General features: G+C 42.5%; 1 protein-coding gene across 1 annotated transcript in view; it reads right to left on the bottom strand.

The window, feature by feature from the left end:
- pard6a (par-6 family cell polarity regulator alpha) overlaps window positions 1-21,944 on the bottom strand; it is a 35,727-nt gene that overhangs the window by 3,996 nt on the left and 9,787 nt on the right. The window contains exons 2-5 of the mRNA XM_080002727.1: window positions 17,754-17,976; window positions 4,000-4,289; window positions 3,779-3,904; window positions 2,025-2,203 (exon numbers count right to left, since the gene is read on the bottom strand). Of these exons, the coding sequence (XP_079858853.1) occupies window positions 2,025-2,203; window positions 3,779-3,904; window positions 4,000-4,289; window positions 17,754-17,976 (818 nt within the window). The remainder of the gene's footprint in view (window positions 1-2,024; window positions 2,204-3,778; window positions 3,905-3,999; window positions 4,290-17,753; window positions 17,977-21,944) is intronic.

Here is a 21,944-nt window from a genome sequence, read left to right as displayed (position 1 = left end):
GGCTTCGATTTGCCTTAAGGCACCCCCACACCCCCAATTTTAACTGCAATTGCCAACAGCACACATACAGTACTGGGGTTTTCCGAGGTGGCGGGTCGCTGGTGTGTCGGTGTGGGGGCCCTCGCTGGCTGGGCTGGAGTCCTGGTGGCTTGCGCCTGGTGGCTTAAGGTGTGCTGCGATCTGTAATCTTTCTGGTGGGGCTGAGGAGAGTGCCACCGGGTTCTGTGCCTGCAAGTGCCTGCAATGCACTGCGCCACCGTACCAATGGTGTGGAATGGTGTGAATACCAAACCTGGTATTTTACAAGTTTGTTTCAGTATTTTATGCTTAATGTTTTTCCGCTTTTGTCAAATCTTGCATTGATCGCAATATCCACTACAAAGAAATAACTTTCAAGTCTCATAAGTTTTTTTTGTTTGTTTGTTTTTTATATTAACACAGCAGAATGCATGTTGCAGCAATTATTGCTAATCGGAACCTGATGTGACGTTTATTCAACCAAGGACCCCTTCTATGAGATGAAGTAAACCGACGACATATGTCCTAAAAAATAAAATTTGACATTAGGCCTTTTTCTCCACTCTTTCATCCTGACAGGCAACATCACTGCCTGGTTTGGGAACTGTACTGCCCAGGACAGGCGGGCCCTGCAGAGGGTGGTGCGTTCAGCTGAACGTACCACTGGAACTACCCTCCCCCCCTTGCAGGAGTTATACACCAGGAGGGGTAGTAGCAGAGCCCGTAGGATCATGAAGGATCCTCATCACCCCAACAACGGACTGTTTCAGCTGCTGCGGTCAGGCAAGCGCCTCCGCAGTCACACAGCGAGAACAGAGAGACTGAGACGGAGTTTTTTCCCTCAAGCCATCAGAACTGTCAATGCTGACCTCACCAGGGGTCCTAACTGAGCCATGCACTAGGCTTTTTCCTAGGACATAGTGTGCTATCACCGGGTGCGTTGCATTACATTTCACTGCATATATGTATGGAAGTATGTATATGTATGTGACAAATAAAAAAATCTTGAATCTTGAATCTCTTGAATCTATGTATGGAAAAAAATTCAAAGGAAATGTATTGGGACTATTTGTATTGCACCATTTCAAAATACTGAATCTAAAAACAATTTATTCAATTCAGTAAATTATATATGTATATATTGCATATAAATATTATATTTCTCAAAATTAAAAGATGTACCCCTTCAAATGACACAAATAAAGACAATTTAAAATTTATTGTTTTTCCCCCATTTACTACTCTAAATGAGGATATGGAGAGATTTGACAAAAAATACATCAAAAACAAAAACACTGGTAGGCTACTTGGTATGCTGTGCTTTGGATTAGATCATGTATTTGACTCATATTCATGTGGCAATGCAGATATTTCATGAAGGCTATAAAAGAAGATGCAGACCAACAGTGTCTTTAGTGCTAGGGTGCTCTTTAGTCGCGTTCCAAATTCTTCCGACACGTGTATGGCTTGCCGAACTCTAAATCATCATTTGGAAATGGTTTTTCTGTTCCCATTTTTTTCCCCCCCATTTGTTTTTTTACATTTACCTTCCTCAGTCTTGGAACACATCGGCTATCGGTCTGACGATGATAGACTCTGGGGACGGCCAATATTTCTGGGGTTCCAGTGTAGCCAGCCGATATCCGGGCCAAGAGTTCCTCTTCTGTGCGCCTGTCATTGTTTACAGTCCGATTAGCAACTTCAGACATGAGAATGGAGTTTACGACTGGATTGTTTCACAAGTAGTAAAAAAAAAAAAAAGAAAAGAAAAAAAAGCCAATATAAATAGCTAAACCATTGTCAGACGGTAGCTGATGGGTTCTGAAATTGCATTTTGGCCAATGCGTTCTGCCTCTTTTGCTCTCCATCCGGACTGTAAACAATGACGGGCACATGGAAGAGGAAGTCTTGGCCCGGATATTCGCTGGCTACACCAGAACCCCAGAAATATTGGCCCGTGTCCCCAGTGTGCCATCCCCTTACTCTTAATCCTTTACCCGTCTTACCTGGCGGTTATGGGGTTGCTTTGGGAAGCCGGGCTGGGCGAGTCCTGGAATGGGCCGGAGCCTGTTGAGGCATTGCTGGCCAAGATCTTGCTCCCGCGGAGGACAATGTTGTTCCTCTGGTTGGCAGGCTTCACAGTGACAATCAGGTTGTGACTGTTGGCCACCATCATGTCTGTCACCTCAAGTCAGAAACGGAAATTTTAAAAGGTTAGCTCGTACCACTTGTGTGACTTGAGCTTACAACAGGTTTGAGCACAACAAGAACAGGTTAGAACACAGACTAGGGATCACTGAAGGAAGAATTTAAGGTTTGAGTTGACACATTCTGGGTAAGATATGAGTCCACGAAAACCAGTGAAAAGGGATGTTTTGTAAGCACAATGGGGACAGGGAGAAAAGACTTCAAAAGCTTTCACGACATGAACATTTTATCCCATATAACTTCCTTCAACTTCAGCCTAAGCCCACACAATGCACCTCTTGAATTTGACAGGAACCAGTGCAGCTTAGCGTGCAGTGATGCGAAACCCGCAATGTTTAGCTGGAGCTGGGGGCTGATGTAGGGGTGTCCTGTGGGGTGTCTTCTGTGGCTGCAGGGCATGGTGCTAGGAGCTTTCCTGCGGTGAAAGTGTCTATACAATTCCGGCCTCATACACCAGAACTAATTGGGACAAGTCTCACACACACACACACACACACACACACACACACACACACACACACACACACACACACACACACACACACACACACACACACACACACACACACACACACACACACACACACACACACACACACACCTCCTTTTCTTCCACCTTTACTATCACAGGAAGAGGGCACATGCCGAATTTCTGTTCCAACTTTCTTGGACTTAATTGTTCTGTTGATACATGTTTCGTCTGATGTTTCCAGGTACATGTTATTGTTTGTTCCTTTTTGTCTCACCCATGTGATTCTCCCCCTCTTGAAAATGTAGTGGTGGTGTGTAGTGGTGATTAGTACTTTATAGACTAAAACATGGTAAGATCATTCTCCAAAGAGGGGGACTGGTGGAGGTCTTGTGTAACAAAAAGGTTTCCTCTTGTCATCCCACCGGTCGTCCAGAGTTATTGCAAGCAGTTTTTGATTAATAAAGAATGAATAAAGAGTGGCATTGCGGGTTGAGAAGTTTAATTCCACTTGCAGATTAACTCTGTCCTAGATGCAATGGCTTATACATACTCTGGAAGAGTATGCCAAGCATGCCAATAGCACAGGTTTAAAAAAAATAATAATAAAATAAAGACAAAAACAAAACTGGTACTTCCTTTATATGACCCAATCTCTCCAGGATTATGGAGCAATTTTTGGTGATCTTTACAGAACAAACTGATTGCGTGACTAGGTGGAAGGTCACTGCAATAACATTGTTTATCCTAAACAGGGTACACACAACAAGATAATCAAGCTGATTTTGGCCCTGATTACCCCCTTCCGACAATCAAGAACCAAGTCCCGATTTTTTGATGGTTCTAAAGACTATCTTGCCAGATTTTCCTGTGGTGTGATTTATGTTTTTTGTGGTGTGTTTTATGTTCGGTTTTGAGAGTCAGGACTCTTCATAAATAAGATCTAAGGTGCACTGTTTTGACCAGATCGTTGCACTCCACACACTATAGGAACAAAACTGTTAAATGTATCATGTGTGGTGTCTCTCACATTTTCAACATTGGTTAAGTTTTGAAAAACCTTTTGTGTGGGTCAGCCTTTACCTGATCTAGAGATTTTCCTGCCACATCAATGCCATTGACCTCCAGGATCTCGTCGTTCACCCCCAACAGGCCTGTGCTCTCTGCGAGCCCCCCACGTACCAGCCTAGAGATAAACACCCCGGGCACCTGTAAAAGTCAAAGAAAAAAACAAACAAACACGAAGTAGTCATTACAAAGTCGGCATTTTGCTAGTGACAAACCAATGAGCCTTTGCCACCCACCTTCTCCACACCCTGGGGTGTCACGCGCACGCTGACGCCATCACGGATGTAGAAACCCAAGGGCTTGTGGGTGCCGTGCTTGTGGAGCCGGACGCGTCGGTGTGTCTCGGGCAAGATATCTACGTCGATGATGGACGAGATCTGTCGGAAGTCCTGTGGCAGGCCAATCAGAAGGGCCAGCTTGTTCTTCTGGTGGGTGGGGCCTGAGGCATTAGGGCGGAGCCCCGTCAAGCCCAGCACCTTCTTTCGCCTCTGGAGCGAGTTTGTGGCAAAGACCACCGGCTCGTCCTCTGGAGAGAGAAGTAGAGAGAGGAGCTCAATGCTACTAATGCTACTATGCTAAGACGCAGCAATGCCCACCTACTAACTGAACCTGATCATGTTATGACGCAAGGCACAGTTAAGAAAACATTTTTAATAACTGATTGAAACGGTAAGCACCTTGTTGACTGTAATGGAATCCTGTTTATCCAAACCTCACTTATCTGGTAGACCAGACAATGGCAAAATACATTTTTTGCCAAATGTGTTCTTAGAACTTTATGGCTTCCTGTGACCTAACAGAACTCTTCCTCATGCTGGCTATATATAAATCTAGAGTTACAGATGTATTTATCACATGTTCAGATGTTTGTTTCTCAACATTTAATGCATTGATTGTATGTTTATGGTTCATAAAGTGTCAAATTTATTCTCTCTGCGATGACATGTATGCACACAGTTTATGTATGCAGGCCACAGTTAAATAGTTATTGAGAAAGCAAACTATTGACTTCTGACATTTATGTTTAGGGACCATAGTAAATAACAGTGTATTTATAGGTTTATGTTTGGCAGAATTTAAAACTCTGCTTGGATTGATTTAGGAATAGTTTTCATGTGTATCCATTTGCATTTCCGTCACCTGAATGCTTCAGCCTCCCAAAGTGATTTCACCATCAGAAAAATGACCGTAAATACATTTCCCCTATTAATTTAGCAGATTATGATATAACACTGTGGTGTGGGGATGGTGTGGTTTGAGCAGCCACACCTGACCTGGATCTAGGAAATTAGGGACCCAGGATCAGAGTGGCTGCATACCTGTTACTCTTTGGTTGGTCTGAAAAGCAACAGGTAAAACCCCCATCCCCACACACATTCAGGAGAGGGTAGCCCTGTCATGACCTGTGACGGTAAGATTTTGCTTCCTGCTCATTCGTAGGAAATTGTGGGAGGCGGGAGGGTGAAGTTCACAAAGTGCAAGAAAACAGAAAGGCAGAGAGAGAACTGAGAGAAGAGCACTTTTAATCACAGGGTTTGTGTTCACAGGTTTATCCACATAATGTAATATTGATTACCTCAGCCAGTCAAGAATACCTTTGCGTCACTTATATTTCTTGGAAGGAGATACTTTTGGCCCACCTCGCAACTTACAGGACTTAAAGGATCTGCTGCATACATATTCGTGCAATGTACCACAGGACACCTTCAGAGGTCTTGTGGAGTCCATGCCTCGAAGGGTCAGAGCTATTCTGGCGGCACGAGGGGGAGCTATACTATATTCGTGGTTATTAGTGGTGGTTTTAATGTTGTGGCCGTTATGTCACATCTTATTAGCTTTTCTTTCACCCTGCCCCCCATCCACTTCAACTTTTCTTTGGTTTAATTCATGTTTTTGAAAATATCTACACACTTTATCACTTAGCATTGATTTTGTGACTTATGTTCAAATACTATTTAGTGGTGTTTGCATTAGGAAGTTAAAGGCCAACTGTACAAATATTGTTTTAACATTTCTGAGCTATATGGTTTTCCTCTGCAATATATCAACAGGGGACTACCGCCCGATCTCCAACCTTCCGTTCTTAAGCAAAATCCTGGAACGAGCAGTTGCCACCCAACTCCAACAGCACATGTCCAACCATGAGCTTCACGAACCCCTTCAATCTGGATTCAGAACTCACCACAGCACGGAGACCACCCTCATTAAAATCACTAACGACCTCCTCATTGCTGCTTATGGAGGCTACATCAGAATCCTCACAAATAATCTCTTGAACTTGAACTCCTCTACCTCTCAGCTGCCCTCAACAGAGTCTCCCACACTATCCTCCTCAACCGTCTATCCGGCTACCTTAGCCTCTCAGGTACAGCACTCTCCTGGTTTCAATCCTATCTCACCAACAGGAAGCAGTTTGTCTCTATCAGAGACTCCTGGTCTCTGATAGAGACAAACAATCACAACAATCACAAACGTGATTGATTAGAGGTGAAAGGTCACCTTTAGATCGTCCAAACTGATTGGCTTTCCGTTACAATTTACCGAACGTGGAAATTAACAGATTTTTTTTTTTTTTTAAATGATGGGAGTCTATTTTATTTTTACAACGAGGAGAAAAATAAGGCGATCATTATCATTTATCATCCAGCACAAAGTCAAATTGTGCTTATAGAGAATTATTTTCACCAGATATTATGACCGCAGAGATTTAAATATGTCAGACTTTAACAGATTTTCCCGGTCAAAAAACGGTTATTACTGGACAAGTATCGGGAAGTCACTCCCCTGCCTAGTAAACAACAGTAACTTGGTTTTGAAAGCTTTAACGTTGATGTATAGATCATGTACAAACAGACCTTTTCCCTGTGGTGTGATTAGATTAATATTATTTAAAAAGGAGAGCTATATTTCTTCTCCTACGAGTCCACTTTAATGAGGCCAGTCAGCATTGTTTGGTCACATAGCGATTAAGCAGCAGGGTGGCCTTTTTCGATCACTGAAGTTTGAGAGTATTAAATACTCTCAGCTCAACTCTGTCCAAATATTGGACGGAGCAACTTCTAGAAGAAAGATGGGCAAAGTATGGCCTGTGGACATTGATCAAAATTAATAGAAGAACTTGTAGGAGAAGGCATAAAGCTCTGCTTTTTAAAAAATATTAGTCATATCTGAGTTAAATTTTACAAATATATATCCGGTATGGAACCGATTCTTTGTATAAATGCGCAAATGTCTTTCCATTGACCCCAATTCATTTAGCGTTGTGCTTCAAGTGTCATAGCAACCTCTATTCAGGCAGGTTACCCTTGGCAACTGTCTTCGGTCACATCACTGAAACTATAAATCCAAGTGTTTCCATGGATTTCTTCAAGTCATTCACGCTGCTTACCAGGCACATTTATTTAGTTGGATCAGTTGATATTGGTCTTTATGTTTGAAAATCTGTGGATGTTCTAAGTTTGTTTCTGAAGAACTCTTAGTAAAGGCTGTTTTCCTGGAGAGGATACAGTTTTCTGAACATTTCTAGTGCTGGTGTTTTAGCACTGGATACACTGGTTTTACAAACATTGGACTCTGCTGTTCTGCTTTTCTCCAATTTTGTGTGAAGTGTTACGTTCTACCACACAGCTGACATTGTGGCAAATCCCACACACATAGGATGCTGAATGGCTATCTTAACAGTGTTTCCATAATATGTGACGTGGCAACTGTAGTTCTCTACACTCACATATAGTATTGGTCCTCCTTTCCTGACTTGTCTAGCATTCGACTAAACCATCTTAAGAGCAAAAATCATACTAATCTGATATTCCTTCAACTCTGACTTGTTTCCAGATTAAAGGAAAGGTGATTGTTTGATGATTTAATCTGAAATCCTGTGCATCCAAAAAAAATTGAAATATAAATTTCCACCATTTACACATAAGTTATTTTATCAAAGGATATCTACAGTGTAAAATGCACAATGAGTATAAGTGTTAAAAGAAAATAATGACTGAGATAATGATGAATGAGATAATAATTTAATTTAATTCCTCCACCTCTAGAGGAGAACCGCTCTTCGGAAAGGAACAATGTTGAAGTGATATTATTGTGGGAGAGAATATGGCACCACTGGAGCCTCCAGGCAGCCAACCTGATCCAGAGCCGGCCTCTCTCTGCTGGAGACAAATACCTGACTGCATTCCTCCCACAGCACACCGGCAAGATCTCTCTCTCTCTTGTCATCAGAGCTGGCTGTGTGTGCATGTTAGAGCATGTCTGATCAGTGGGCCCACCATCAAACCCCTGCCACACATCAACAATCTATAAAAATGCAAAAGACTTTGACAACTACAATGAATATTTTCAAACAGTCCAAAGACCGTGTACATATTATACAGTAGGACAAACAGACAGAATAAGGGGGAGGAGACAGAACGCTCTGTAAGGTTTTGAACGGGACCAACTGAGGCGCTAAAGATAGCAGCACTGATAGCGTAAGACCTGGCTCCTTGCCAAACTGACCAATCGCTACACACTTGTTTGTATTATTAGGAAAAATCTACCATTCATGCTTTTGGCTTGTCTTGAGGGTTTTAATGTGATTCTCCCAGTGATGGCTGGATGGTGCAGGCATAGAATAATTGTAGAGCGATACTCCAGTTTTTTGGGAAATAAATACGAGGAGGTCAATACAATTTCATCCCTGTGTGTCCAGTACCAAGATTGCGCTGGTGAGCTAACTGCGTTAACAATGTGACAAGCCTAGCTTCTGTGACATTAGGGAAATATACCTTAGTTTAGTTATTTAAGTGATAAATCTTGTGCCCGTGACGAGTGAAAATAAAAACATAAAAGCAAAATATAGCTTGCTGCTACATTCAGAACTGAAATGTCTCATGCCAGAATGTTACTGTCAACAAAGATAATTCTGAATGTAGCTCGCTAATATAGCTTTTAAAACAACCATTAGGTAATTCGGTACAACCATTCACAAGAGCCCTTTTGCCCAGTTCCACATTTATTTTAGAAGGAGCAAGTAAAAACAAGGAAAAAAAAACCTACTTCTCCTAACTACTTCTAATTCTTTGAACACATCACAGACCCTCCCATATCAATTTGTATGAAGGACAAAGGAGTGGCATCGTGCAAAAGAGAGACAGAGATACATAAACACAATTCTCTCATTGTCCCTATCTTGATAGGTAGAATGAGAGAATTGTCAGACCAGGCAAACACAATAAACTTAGAAAGGGGCAGTCACTAGGGGCAGGCACTAATTGGCCACAGGCTAATCTCACACACACACACACTACATTACATTTAGTCATTTAGCAGACGCTTTTATCCAAAGCGACTTACAATTATTCAAACACCGACGGACGCAGCCATCAGAAGCAATTAGGGGTTAAGTGTCTTGCTCAAGGACACTACAGCATGCTAGCAGGAGGAGCCTGGGATCCAACCAGCAACCTTTAGATTATTAGACGACCAGCTCTACCTCCTGAGCTACCACACACACACACACACACACACACACACACACACACACACACACACACACACACACACACACACACACACACACACACACACACACACACACACACACACACACACACACACACACTTTTGTCCCCAGCCACAAAGGTCCTCACACAAAGTGCACGCTACCCTTTTCGAGATCCCTTGAGAAGTTACATTTTATTACTAAACTCCTGGTGATGTGGCCACTTAATAATCCGGCATGAAATCGTATTAGTGAACTTCTGCTCTTTAAACAGAGCTGGACTTTGAGGGATTTCTAAAAAAGATATTTTGATACGGATAATGTGGCGATATTTTGTGGGTCACAATTTTTGCTTGTTGTACAATGTTCAGCCTAAACTGTGGGTGTGGGTGAAAGAGCAGAGCGAGAGTTTTCACTGAAGACTCTGAAGATGAGAGTCGTGCTGTTTATCTGTAATGGATGGGGATTTTAAACGCAGGGAGAAAAGGTAACAGGCAACGAAAGTCGGGATGCTCAGGAGAATTCGGAGGGTTGGGAAAAGTTTGGACAAGACATCCACCAAATAATAAATCCATTCACTGATATAACATAAAAATCCACCTAATTCATCCCAAACAATCTGAGCAGACTTCATATTTGTATGCTTGGAAGTATAAAAGGTGCAGCCATTTCAGCACAATGTTCCTCTTTATTTTAAAGCTCCCTATGAACGTAATGTTAAACATTAATGAAAGACTTTGAAATGTTAATACAGTTGTGAACAATGTAATATTGGCACTAATGTGAATTGGGGCCCAAATTATTCTGTATTTATCCATAGAATCCACCGATATGTGAATGCTATGGCCATTGAAATTGAAATATGTTTTCATATAAATTTTGTGCCGAATTGTGCTCTGATCGCTCCCTCAGAGCGCGCGCGTACACAGACACTTTGATGTGAGTGTAGTGTGGGTGTCCCCTCTTTGGGTCACGATATTTATCCATCTATTATTTATTTTCCCTCACTGCACTGTATACGCTGCTTAATGTGGGGGTGCCGCAGTGGGGGCAGACAGGGTGTGCCTCGCTCTGCTCGTCAAGTCGGGATTAGAATTATGACTTGGTTCTCGAAACACAGGGGTACTTTTATTTTTTTTGCATTCCCGGACCGTGAACATTTTGTGCGCTGTGGTGTGGTCTGTGATAATATAAAGGTTGGGAACCCCTGCCCTAGAGTGATGTAAAAGTCGCATAAATTACGAATTGACTGTTACATTACATTACATTACATTTAGTCATTTAGCAGACGCTTTTATCCAAAGCGACTTACAATTGTTCAAACACCGACGGACACAGCCATCAGGAGCAATTAGGAGTTAAGTGTCTTGCTCAAGGACACTACAGCATGCTAGCAGGAGGAGCCTGGGATCGAACCAGCAACCTTTAGATCACTAGACCAACAGCTCTACCGCCTGAGCTACCATCCCCTTATGGTCTGTTCAGACTGAGGTTGCATTGCAAAAAAAATCTGACCTGTATCTGATTTAGGACCAGATATGAAAGTGGCCCAATTCCGAAATGAAAAGATCACATTCCATGTGATTTGTGCTGTTCACACTGTCATGAAAAACAGATCTGAGTCAGATATTAGCAAAAAAATTGGATTTGGGCCACTTTGGCCTGCAGTGTGAACACAGCCTAAGACCTTTGTGACATCTCTTGTGGCTAAAGGTGAAGCAGTATGGGAAGTAGGCATGCGCCATGGTGTGATTTGCTTATCCAAAATAATAAAAATCACAAAATATATTTGTGGTGTGGGGACGGTGTGGTTTAAACAGCCACATCTGACCTCTGTCTAGATAATTAGGGACCCATGATGAGAGTGGCTGCATACCTGTTGCTCGATGGTTGGTCTAACGAGCAACAGGTTAAAACCCCAATCCACACACACACTCAGGAGAGAGGAGCCCTGTCATGACCTATGTCCATCTGCTCCGGGGCTTGTTCTATCAAGCCCCCTCTCCACAATAAGTGTGTGTTTTCTACACCTCGTCTTCTCTGTCTCTGTGCCGGAGTTCCCTGAACACGTCGCTTGGGTTGTGCGTGGTAGGCGAAAGCACCACAGGACGTTTTTCTGCTAAAATTAACGATTTGTCAAAAATATATTGCGGTGATTATGGAATTTAAACACTACAGTCAAGAGGAAAACACTAAACAGCTTAACAATGCCAAAAGCACAAGGGTTGGGCTTTAGCTGTGTCTAAATATTTCCATGAAGGTCATGATTATCCATAATGTATAAAGCCGTATTTTGCTCACAGCATAAAGAACACGGAAATTTCGAGAGCAGATGTTTGTTGGGAAAACTGTTCAGACTAATTCTGGCTGATGAGGTTCTGGCAAGTTCCTCGAGTAAGTAAGAGGGTAAGTCACACCAGCTAATCTGATTAGACCGCCGGCTGTCGAATTGCAAACAACAATTGCAGCCTATTTTTTTCAGGTGCGGATTAGGCATGAAATGTACAAAACAAAAGACAGTGGTGCAAAGAACGTGACCGCCAGAGTGCGAGTGAGCAAGAAGCAAGTGAGTGGAAGGATGGGGGGAGGGATTTGCATGTATTATTGCATTTATTTTTAGATATACATTGTATGTCTGTGTGTGTGTGTGTGTGTCTATGATACAGATGCCAGGCAGTAGGGGTCTAAAGTGTACAGTGGTGTCACGTTTCGGTATGTTTTTGATACACCAAAAAAAGGAGAAATGCCAGAGAAATTTCTTCCATATTTTACTCTGTTAATCTATTAAAACGAAAATCAAAAAGTATGATCTTTTTTGACTTTGAACAAGGAGTCAGCTATACGATAGATGGGTCAGCTATACCTGACCCATCTTCAGGGGTGTCTTCTTATCGCGACAGGGTTTTGGAGATCGGCGAAAAAGCCCCAGATCGGAGGAAAATCGAGGTTTAAATATTCACAATGCGATCCGATTGCATAAAAAAAAATCCTGTCATGCACATGGTATCGCATCATTTCCGGTGTCAATTCTCGTGTGTTTTTGTGATAAAACATAGTTTAGAGCCACAACAGACTTATTGGGGATTCCTCCTGGTGAAAGATCTTGTAATATGTGACCCCCTGTTGCCGACCACTCATATAGTGTGCAAACCACAAGACTGCAAGATTCCTGATCACGAGACAGGAAGTTGTGTAGTGTGAAGAGTACAGCGATCTGACGACTTTGAAAGTTGTGTAGTGTGCCCATGGCGTTAGCAGCATATAAAACAAAAACAGCTCCATGTGTACCAAACCAAAAGCCTAGAATAATTTGCTCCATTGTACTGCATTGAAGTACAGTATGCTGAACAGGTAACATTGTAATCTGAACTTTAATTGTGCTGTCATTCATGAAAAAAGGTCTGTGTAACTATAGCTCTTGCAAAACAACATTGTAATGGAATATTGGTTGCAAAAGAAGCCTCACTAAAATTTTTAATATTCACTGATTAAAGAAACCCCTTTTGATGAGTTTAAATGACGAATAAGTGGGATATTGGGTGGGACCAAGAAGATGACAAGGAGGGAGACAAGGAGTCTCATTTACAAGGGAGTCCTTAACATGACTTGATGTGATGGAGACTTTGATGGAAAAGAGGAAATGAGGCCAGCAAAATCTCATTGGAACCGGTGCGTTTCTGACGTCTTGTTCGAGTTTGATCAATATTGATGTACATTTGGAGCACAAATGAGTAAAAAACGTACAAATTTACCGAAAGTAGAAGAGGGCTGGCGCGATTTGATTAGTTTGAGGAGCGGGGAGCTTTGTGACATCATTATCGGAAGTTAAGTCCAAGCTACGTCTCTTGGAAGCTACGCATTCAGCGACTTGCGCCCTGTGGACTGCATAGCGTTTGCTACGTGTAGACAGGCAACCCGAGCAGATACTGCGTTTAATGGAAATTCGGAAAACTGTAACTCATGCTGCGTTTAACAAAACCCTGAAAACTATAATCAGTTACAGAAGGCATTTTCGCACTACAGGAAACCCTAAAAACCTTTGTAGGAATCATCTCCTTCTTTTGTGTCCGCACTGCATGATTAAAGAATGATCGTAATTGTTAAAACACTGTACCTAATGGACATTTAAACTAAATGACACAAAAGCAACATTCAGTGACTTAAGTGCACGGTGATTGGTTGAACCCATGAGCCAATGAAGCACTGGTAACAGCAGGAAGTTTGATTCAAATTATGTTCAATTGGTCTAACATTTCAGATTGAAGAACTGGGAAATTTGCAATTGGTGTCGATATAAAACAATGTGTTTTACGGAACCTGACACCTGTAATACGTAGATAACATGACTAAACTGGACCCCGTGTATTGCTGCCTGGAGCTTTATTTATTATTATTAGGGGTCCAGCCCTGCATGTGGATGTGCAAATGATGGCTCCTACAGGTCACATGATAGCATTGCAGTCTAGTGATTGGTCAAAAACCAGGTCCTCGCCAAGATGGCGGCACATGCAGACGTGACGGACGTCAGACCTTTATGGATGTCATGGATCCAATGAACCCATGGACAATCTGAATAACATTTGTATTCAGGGCAGTTCCAACATGGCGTTCGAGTTTCATCCCGATCAGTGGTTCAGTATTGTGAACCTCAAAGTTGACGGAGTGCACACATCACCTGATAGCACTGCAGTCTAGTGACACAAATATAGTCACCATGGGACTTTAACTAAAGGAATTTAAGATAGGAACTCTTAACTAGGGATGTTAACAATGAATCGACTATTGATTAATTGCTAATATGAATTTAATCTATTAAGATTTTGTCTTCTTGATAAGGACTTAATAATCTGCGGTCTTGTTGTAATTGTATCAACGGGAGTCTTTGCAGCTCAGGCCGTTTCAAGAAAAGCATACCGAGCCAGGAAGTAGTAGTACTCAGAGCGTCAAGGAATAACAATGCCCAGTAGAGCAGAAAGTGGTAGTAGAAGTAGACAGAGGCTTCCAGAAGAATGACAAATAACAACTGGCTGCAAGTAAAAAACTACTAAACATAGGAAACTATATGTTTATTGTTTCTCATCAACTAATGCTGCATTCAGATTGAACACGGTAGAAAGGAATGGGATAACGGCTCTTCTTGAACGGCACAGGAGGAAGAAAAAAAGCGAGGGAGCGAGGGAGAGGTACAACAGAAAAACGAAACAAGTGATATGCTGCTATGGTGATGACTCCAACAAAATATATTGAACTAAATTATTTTGTGTCAGTTACTATATATAAGCATTTTAGTAATGTTTAGTCATTTTACTAACTTCTGATTGTCCAAATCTGCACAAGACATGATCTGCTACGTAACATCTGGCTCATTCCATCACACTTAACTCACGGAAAGAGGGGTCATAATTATTCCTGTATGCGCGAACCAGCTCAGCAAGTCTTGCCTCGAACTTCTCCATTTTGAAATGAAATAAATTGTGGAGAAACGCTCCTTGCGCCAAGTCACAAAATCTCATAGGTACGCAACATCGCGTAAATCCCCACACACCATGGCGCCACCATGTTCAAATTAAGTCTAAAAATGAAGTTAAGGTATTACCAGAAAACAATTGGATTAAACAAATCACAGCATATTAAACATCATAAATATATACGCTTCTGAGGACAACAGCCACACACTAGCGGAAGAGTTCCAAAATAAAAACCCAATAACATCACTGCCAGAATTTATAGACATTCCAGAGATATCAATGTAGACAAACTTCCTGAATTATAATTACTGGTAACAATAAACATAAGCAATTACAGAATACAAGTAACATGCATTAATTGTGTGCGTTTTGAAAAAAAGGCATTATTTTTTGTTTTTGAGTTCCATTCCAGATGCCTCAAAGATTTTATTACAATTGTTTCATTATTTATCCTCTACAATTGAAGTACGTTAAACCAGTTACCATAGTTTATTTATTTATTTGTTTATAAAATACATAATTATTGTGAAGGCAGTTTTCTGTAGATTTAAAAAATTGCCATAAAATAATTCTGTTCCCCAAATAGATCAATAATTGTGATAAATAATCATGCTTAAAATATTGAATAAAATAATCATGATTATCATCATAGCCTCAATCGTGCAGCCCTACTTCAGACTGATAACCACCGTGAGTTGAGGCATAGGAAACCCCCCCCACAACTGCAAACACCACCAGATCATAGATTTACATTATAACAAGGCCGGAACGAATTAACTTCTGCAGTCACAAAACACACTGGAACAGAAAGCCAAAGCACACTTGTCCTTAAAACATTAACTAGGGGGCCGAATATGAACACGTTCCCATACGGACATATGCCCTGCTGCTCTTCTTGCTTTGGCCATTTTCCACAACATCCATGTCATTCCTCTTCTGATGTAATGACATGTGACTCATAGGATAGTCTCTTTGAGGATGTCAATTTCTCCGCAGGTTTCTCCTTGGAGCAGTGGGCCCGTGAGGTGAACTGGCTACACAGAGTTATGTTCTTCTCCCCTCTTTCACTCATTTGTCCTGCCTCCGCATCCCCTTCCTCCATTCTTATGGGTTTATCTTGTCTGTTGTTGCCTCAGGTAGAGCTCTCTCCATAATTTTCTCTGTATTGTCTATTTCCGAGTCCTCTACTATGTCTCACTCAACCTCCTCTCTTGCAGTTTCACCAGCCTGGTCCACTGGAAGAAATATACAATGTGTAAGGAGGTTGTGGTGGACCACTCTCTGTTTCACCATCTTCTGATCTCATCACATACACAAGTATGCTTTTTCAACACAATGTATGGATGTGACTCATTTGTCTCCCAGTTTCTGCCGCCCTTCCACATGACACACTTTGACCAGAACTCTATGGGCTGAAGACTTGACTCTTTGCACTTTGGTCATAGTGCTTCTTCTTTTGGCCCTTAGCATGCAAAGAGGTCTGATTAGCCTGGGTGTAGGCTTTGGCATGAGGGTCCAGTTGAACCTTTCGGTGTTCCGACTGCCCTGGGGGTGGTAGGGGGTTGTGTGGGTCTTAGTGATGCCAGTACACTTGCACAGCTCCTTCACAACAGTACTTTCAAATTGCGCCCTTGGTCTGCATGCAGTTTCTCAGGGAAGCAAAACCGGAAGAAGAAGCTTCTTCACAATACCTTCACCACTGTACAGAGGGGTAGGACTGGGCATAGTGGAAGAACTTCTCCAGAGTCAAAAAGTCCACACACACACACACACACACACACACACACACACACACACACACACACACACACACACACACACACACACACACACACACACACACACACACACACACACACAAGATCGATGGGAGCACTGCTGTGGACACTGACCAGGGGAGCCCTGAGGCCTGAAGTCAGGGTCTACCTGAGGCCGCCCCTCTCACACTGCTCGCGCCAAGCCTTGATTTCCTGAAACATCCTTGGCCAGTAAAATCTCTCCCTCATCATCTGCAATGTCCTAAGTGCCCTGCTCCACTAGCCCGCTTTAGTAGTCTTGGATGCGGTGGCACATGATACCATTCCTTATTACTAACCTCTCCCACTCCTTCAAAATAATGCCCACCACCATTGCCCCTTTTCCTGCCGCTTGTTTTTTTTGTTCTGGCTTTTATAGTGCAAGACAGGGCCTATGACAGGATCCTTCCTCTGCCTTGCACAAATTTCCTGTTTCTTCATGGAAGGCAGTGACTCCGTCCCCACACCCCTGTAGGGCTCACTCGACTCAAGTGATCAAGGTTCTTGAGATTCAGGTTCATCTGAAGTAGTGATGTTGTTGCCTGGGAGGCCCTCCGGTTTCTTGGTGGGTTGTTTCTCTCCATGCCCCTGTTCACTAGCCCTGACCGGCTGAGGGCAAGTTTGTAGGACCTGGGTGAACTCCTCGTTGGACATAGGGGAGAGGGCATCGACATTTGCGTTACTCTGTCCCCTCCAATAGTGGATGTCAAAGTTGAACACCGACATCCACATATCTGAGGATTGGTTGAGAACCTACGCCAAAAGTTGAGATGATCAAAACAGTGTTGCACTGTTTATTCCATTGGGGGTTCAGTAACTGTTGCGGTTTGTCAATTATAGGACACCGTAGTTTTGAAACCTGTTTAGCAGGGGTGCCATCTTTTTCTTTAGTTTGCTCTCATTGTTTGCAAGGTAATGGGGCCAGCATCTGTCGTTTTTAAGCCATTAAAGTGATCCTCCGTGAGTCTCACCCATGATCCAAAACTCCTGTGTCCGGTGCTCCTTCTCTCCGCACAACACCCCACCAACACAAGAAACACAACGCAGTGTGTCCCAGGGTGTGTAGAGAGGCTACAGCATGCGTGGGTTACATATACATTATATATTGTCAGCATACTGTATGTCAATATACTGTACATATACAGTATATTGGTTCAGCAAGGGGGGCAACACCTCTAATTCCTTCACTTGAGCTGATTCACCATACAGCCCCGCCCCCATTCCCATTCTCTTACCTCTCCTAGTGATGATGATGCGAAGCAGCGGATTGGCTGAGGACACAGCCTTGTGGAAGTTGTCGTTGTTGTTGATGGGCAGAAGGTCGCCGTGGACATCGGCGTATCCCAGCAGTACATCCACACCAGGTATGCGATGGATGGTCTGCAGGAGGCGGTAGAACCCCTGAAAGCCCCCCGGGCCATTTCGCTTCAGGGCAAAGCGCCGGTATTCTGCCTCAAACTGCAAAAGAATGGAAGGAAGGGGGTAACAACAGCCAACACAAACATGTTTTGCTTGTCGACAGTGAAATTCAGTTTACATGTAAACGGATTTCACTGTGTGCACTTCATTGCGCCCAAGACATATTGAGGAGAGATTGTGTCCGATCACCCCTAGAAAGTCAAAGATGACTTCTGACCACACTAAACCTAAGTGCAAACGCAATTGCAATTGCAGTTGCAGTTTTAATCCACATGCAGGAGGCCTATAGGCATCGCCAACTGTTATTGCATACCCATTAGTTTTTATACCACCAAGGCAGAGATATCTATTTGTTTGTTTAAGGTTTTGTTCATGCCCAAAGATACAAGCAGTATTACACTCCATCTATCTATGAGCCCCTTTCCCACATGGAATCCGTAACATTGCTGGATAAAAAATATCCGGCAAAGGCAGTAGGTAGATATGGCAGACAAAGGGGCGTGGTCAAGCACCGACTGCGAACGAGAGCACGGTTCCCTTTCCCGCGGCCGCCAAACTGCCTCTAATCGACGCTGACTGGTCCGACTTGAGGCAGGGAGGTTTGTTAACATTTGTCTGTCATTTATTCTTGTGGCCAGCTTACCTTATTGTTTAAAGTGACAATAAAAACTCTTGCCGTGTTGGCGCACCACGGCCAGAAACCCTTACCTGTGGGCAGAGACCCCCCCCCAGTAGACATTTCCACATTAGCCTCGTATGGGGTCTATTACCACATAGATGATGCGAGATTAGGCAACAGAATCGGTTTTGATTTTAGACCAGCACTTGGCTCCTCGTCTCCGTGCCCTTCCCGGACGGCGGGCAAGCGAAGTGCTTGTGCCCGATGTCCCCACGTCGCACCACTAAAGGTGGAGATACACTTAAAAAAAAAAAAGTTGAAGTTTTTGACAAAAAATACCTCTCCAGAAGATAAGAACAAATTGATGTGGTGATAAGTCCCTGAGGCAAACTTTGTCTTTCGTCTTTTTCAACATCCTAAGAGCTCCCCTTGTCTCGACTGGTCAAAATGTCGTGGCGTCATGGCAGGGGACGGACTTTAACCTCCGTTTCCCAGTCATTCAATCTTCTCCTTTTCCAGGGTCAACAAGCAACATTTGGAGCATGTTTTATGGATACCGTATCTCATCAAATATAAACCGGTACTCAAATAAAAACTGGTAAACAAGGCTGAATCTGAGTCAGCGTGTTCCCCCCCCCCCCTTCCTCCGGCACCGCACTGTGCTCTGAGAGTACCGCGCATCCCGTGCGGTTTCTTTGTTTTTATTTTAGATCTATTGTTTTTGTTAGTTTCTACTTGCCCCCTTGGATCAGGACAGTGGATGATCTCTGGTCCACTGTGCGTCCCGGCTGTTCCCGTGTGTTGTGGTTAATTAGTAACCCCACACAAAAAGAACCGGTTACATGTTATACTAAAACCACCAATACTCAAGATAAATGTATTAAAAAAAACCTTTAAAAAAAATGGAGATCACGCGGACCAGAGATGGAGTCAAAGTCTAGTACATTATGCTATCCAGCAGAGGGGGCCAAAGTCTATTACATCATGCGAACCAGAAGCGGGTACCAAAGCGTTCCACAGACAAGATGCAGCTGGAAATTTCAAGGTAACATGTATGTACATCGAGCCAAAAAACATGGGTCAGCTCTTTCCTGAGAAGGGGAACAGCTATGTGGAAAACTACTGGAGTTCATGGAGACCACCCTCGTACGAGACGGGAGGGTGTTCAACTACGAAGGCTGCAATTGGCTGTCTGGAAAGTGACATCAGAAGGCATGTTAACAAAGAATACGAGCTGTGATTGGCTCAAATGATATTTTGAGTAATTCATGACACTGAAAGGGGCAGAACATGTAAATGAGCAAGTTTCTCCGCGACTATAAAATTGAGAACAAAGGGATAAGATCAGTTGGCTTGATCATATTAGACGTGGTCAAAGTGTCAAATAATGATGTTAACTAATGAGAAAGAAATTGCTCTGAGCAAAACGCTGAGGCTTCCGACCGCTATGAATGTTTGAAGGTTTTTTCTACTCTTTGCAAAAGCTGTCAGCTCGTCGCAGATTTCCGCTTATGTTACCCACCACAGACTTTAGGTACATTTGGTGGCTTTTGACTCTTTTTTTTTTCCCCCACATCATTTGAAAGTGAAGAAACAGAGCTTCAAAACAAGGTGTCACTTGTGCAAATCAAGCAAATATTTTTAAAGCTATATCTTTTAACCCCTGGCTGCATTTGCAGGTAAACTTGAGAATCTTGTCAATTGCTACTTGTTCATAATCTACATCACCAACCTCAACGGACTTAATCACGTCATCAACCTCTTCTGTTGTAAAAACAACGGGCGTACCGATGGTCTCCTTCGGTGGTTCTTGAAAATATTTCGTTTCATCGTCACATTCAGGTTGAAATCCGCTGTTTTAAATGTTCTCCAAGTCCGGGATAACGCCGGTATCAGATTCTGTGTCGCTGTCGGAAAACTGACTATCATCGTGGAAAATGAAGTCCAGTTTTCCCTGCTTATACTGACGGATCTGTCGCACTGGTCAGATTAAGGTCCGCAATATGATTAAGATCTTCCGCCACCCGCTTCTCCTAATCCAAAACAATACAGAGATGAAAGGAATCCTTGTCTTGTTTACATCAGTGACGTCAGCATGACTTCTTTGGTGGTATACGTTGGTTTACACCCGTTTCACAATGATGTCTGTGTGTGTGTGTGTGTAAAAGAAGTACAATTTAAATATTGAACTCTATCAAAACGGTTTCACATTGTGACTTCACATCACATGGAATATGGAGGAATGATCTTCAGCTGGATGGTCGCCTTAAAGGAAACGATCGATCGCCGTTGTTCAGCGTCTCGGTAAGTGAACTGTGTTTCCCCATGTGATCTAACGGGGATATTTAACTCCACGGTTTAACATTTATCTACTATTTATAAATCAAACTGTTTTGAAAATACATTGAGATAAAAAAACAAAACAAAACAAAACAAAACAAAAAAAAAAACACAAAGGTACACAAATCTGGAAAAATTTAATTATCCTTCTGGAAAGGTTTTTTCCAACTTATTTGGCTGCTCCTGGCGATTTTAGAAATGCGCGAGATAGCGGGCTTAGCTGTGGTGGGTCACATATGGTCATCTGCTCCATCTGATCCGCTGTGCATTTCTCTAAACAAAACCAATAAAAAAAATTTTTTTTATTTATTGACGTTTACAGGAAGCTAAAAATCTCCACGTGCGAGAGTCTTGGTGCGTCCCAGTGACCAAAGTCGGAACAATATTAGAAATTAGGCCTTGTAGATTTAACATCAGTGATGGAGAGATTGAGCAACTGGATTGCTTATTTCCCACCTCAAATTTGTTCAGAAACAGATTTTGATAGACTGATAAGGTGAAATCAGTGAAAGTTACAGAGTCCGGAATTGTGCTCAAACCCCATTGGCTCACATAACCTCGGGAGGGTGGCTCCACCCACTGAAACAGAGTGACCGGAACACAATGGATTTAGAAGTATGTTAGAATAGCTCTAATGCATAATTTGAGCCCTATTTTCAGCAAAAAACTTCAAAACATGTTTTTGAGGACCTCAGATATCTAGATTAACTTGTGAAGAAGGAGCATAATAAGTCCACTTTAAGAATATTCACACATTGTAATGTGAAAAAGAAAAAATTTAATATCCTAATTAAAAAAACAAACAACTTGAAAATTAAAATAAAACCCTACAACAGAAACAATTAATAAAATGGACTCTCCTGCTCAAATAACATGTTATCTTCACCTGGTTCACTGTCGGTGTGTGTGGATGTGAAGGAGCTGCCTGACCTCACGGTGAAACTCCAACAGAGAGTAGACAAAAGGACAGAAGCAGCGCAACCAGAAATTACAGCAAAACGTGTCTCAAGCATAGTTTTTTCTCTGTTCATTCACCTCATTGAAATTA

Source organism: Zeus faber, assembly GCF_960531495.2.
Source record: "Zeus faber genome assembly, chromosome: 6".
NCBI lineage: Eukaryota > Metazoa > Chordata > Actinopteri > Zeiformes > Zeidae > Zeus > Zeus faber.
Note: the sequence above shows the minus strand (reverse complement) of the source record. Positions and strands in the feature narration are given on the sequence as shown.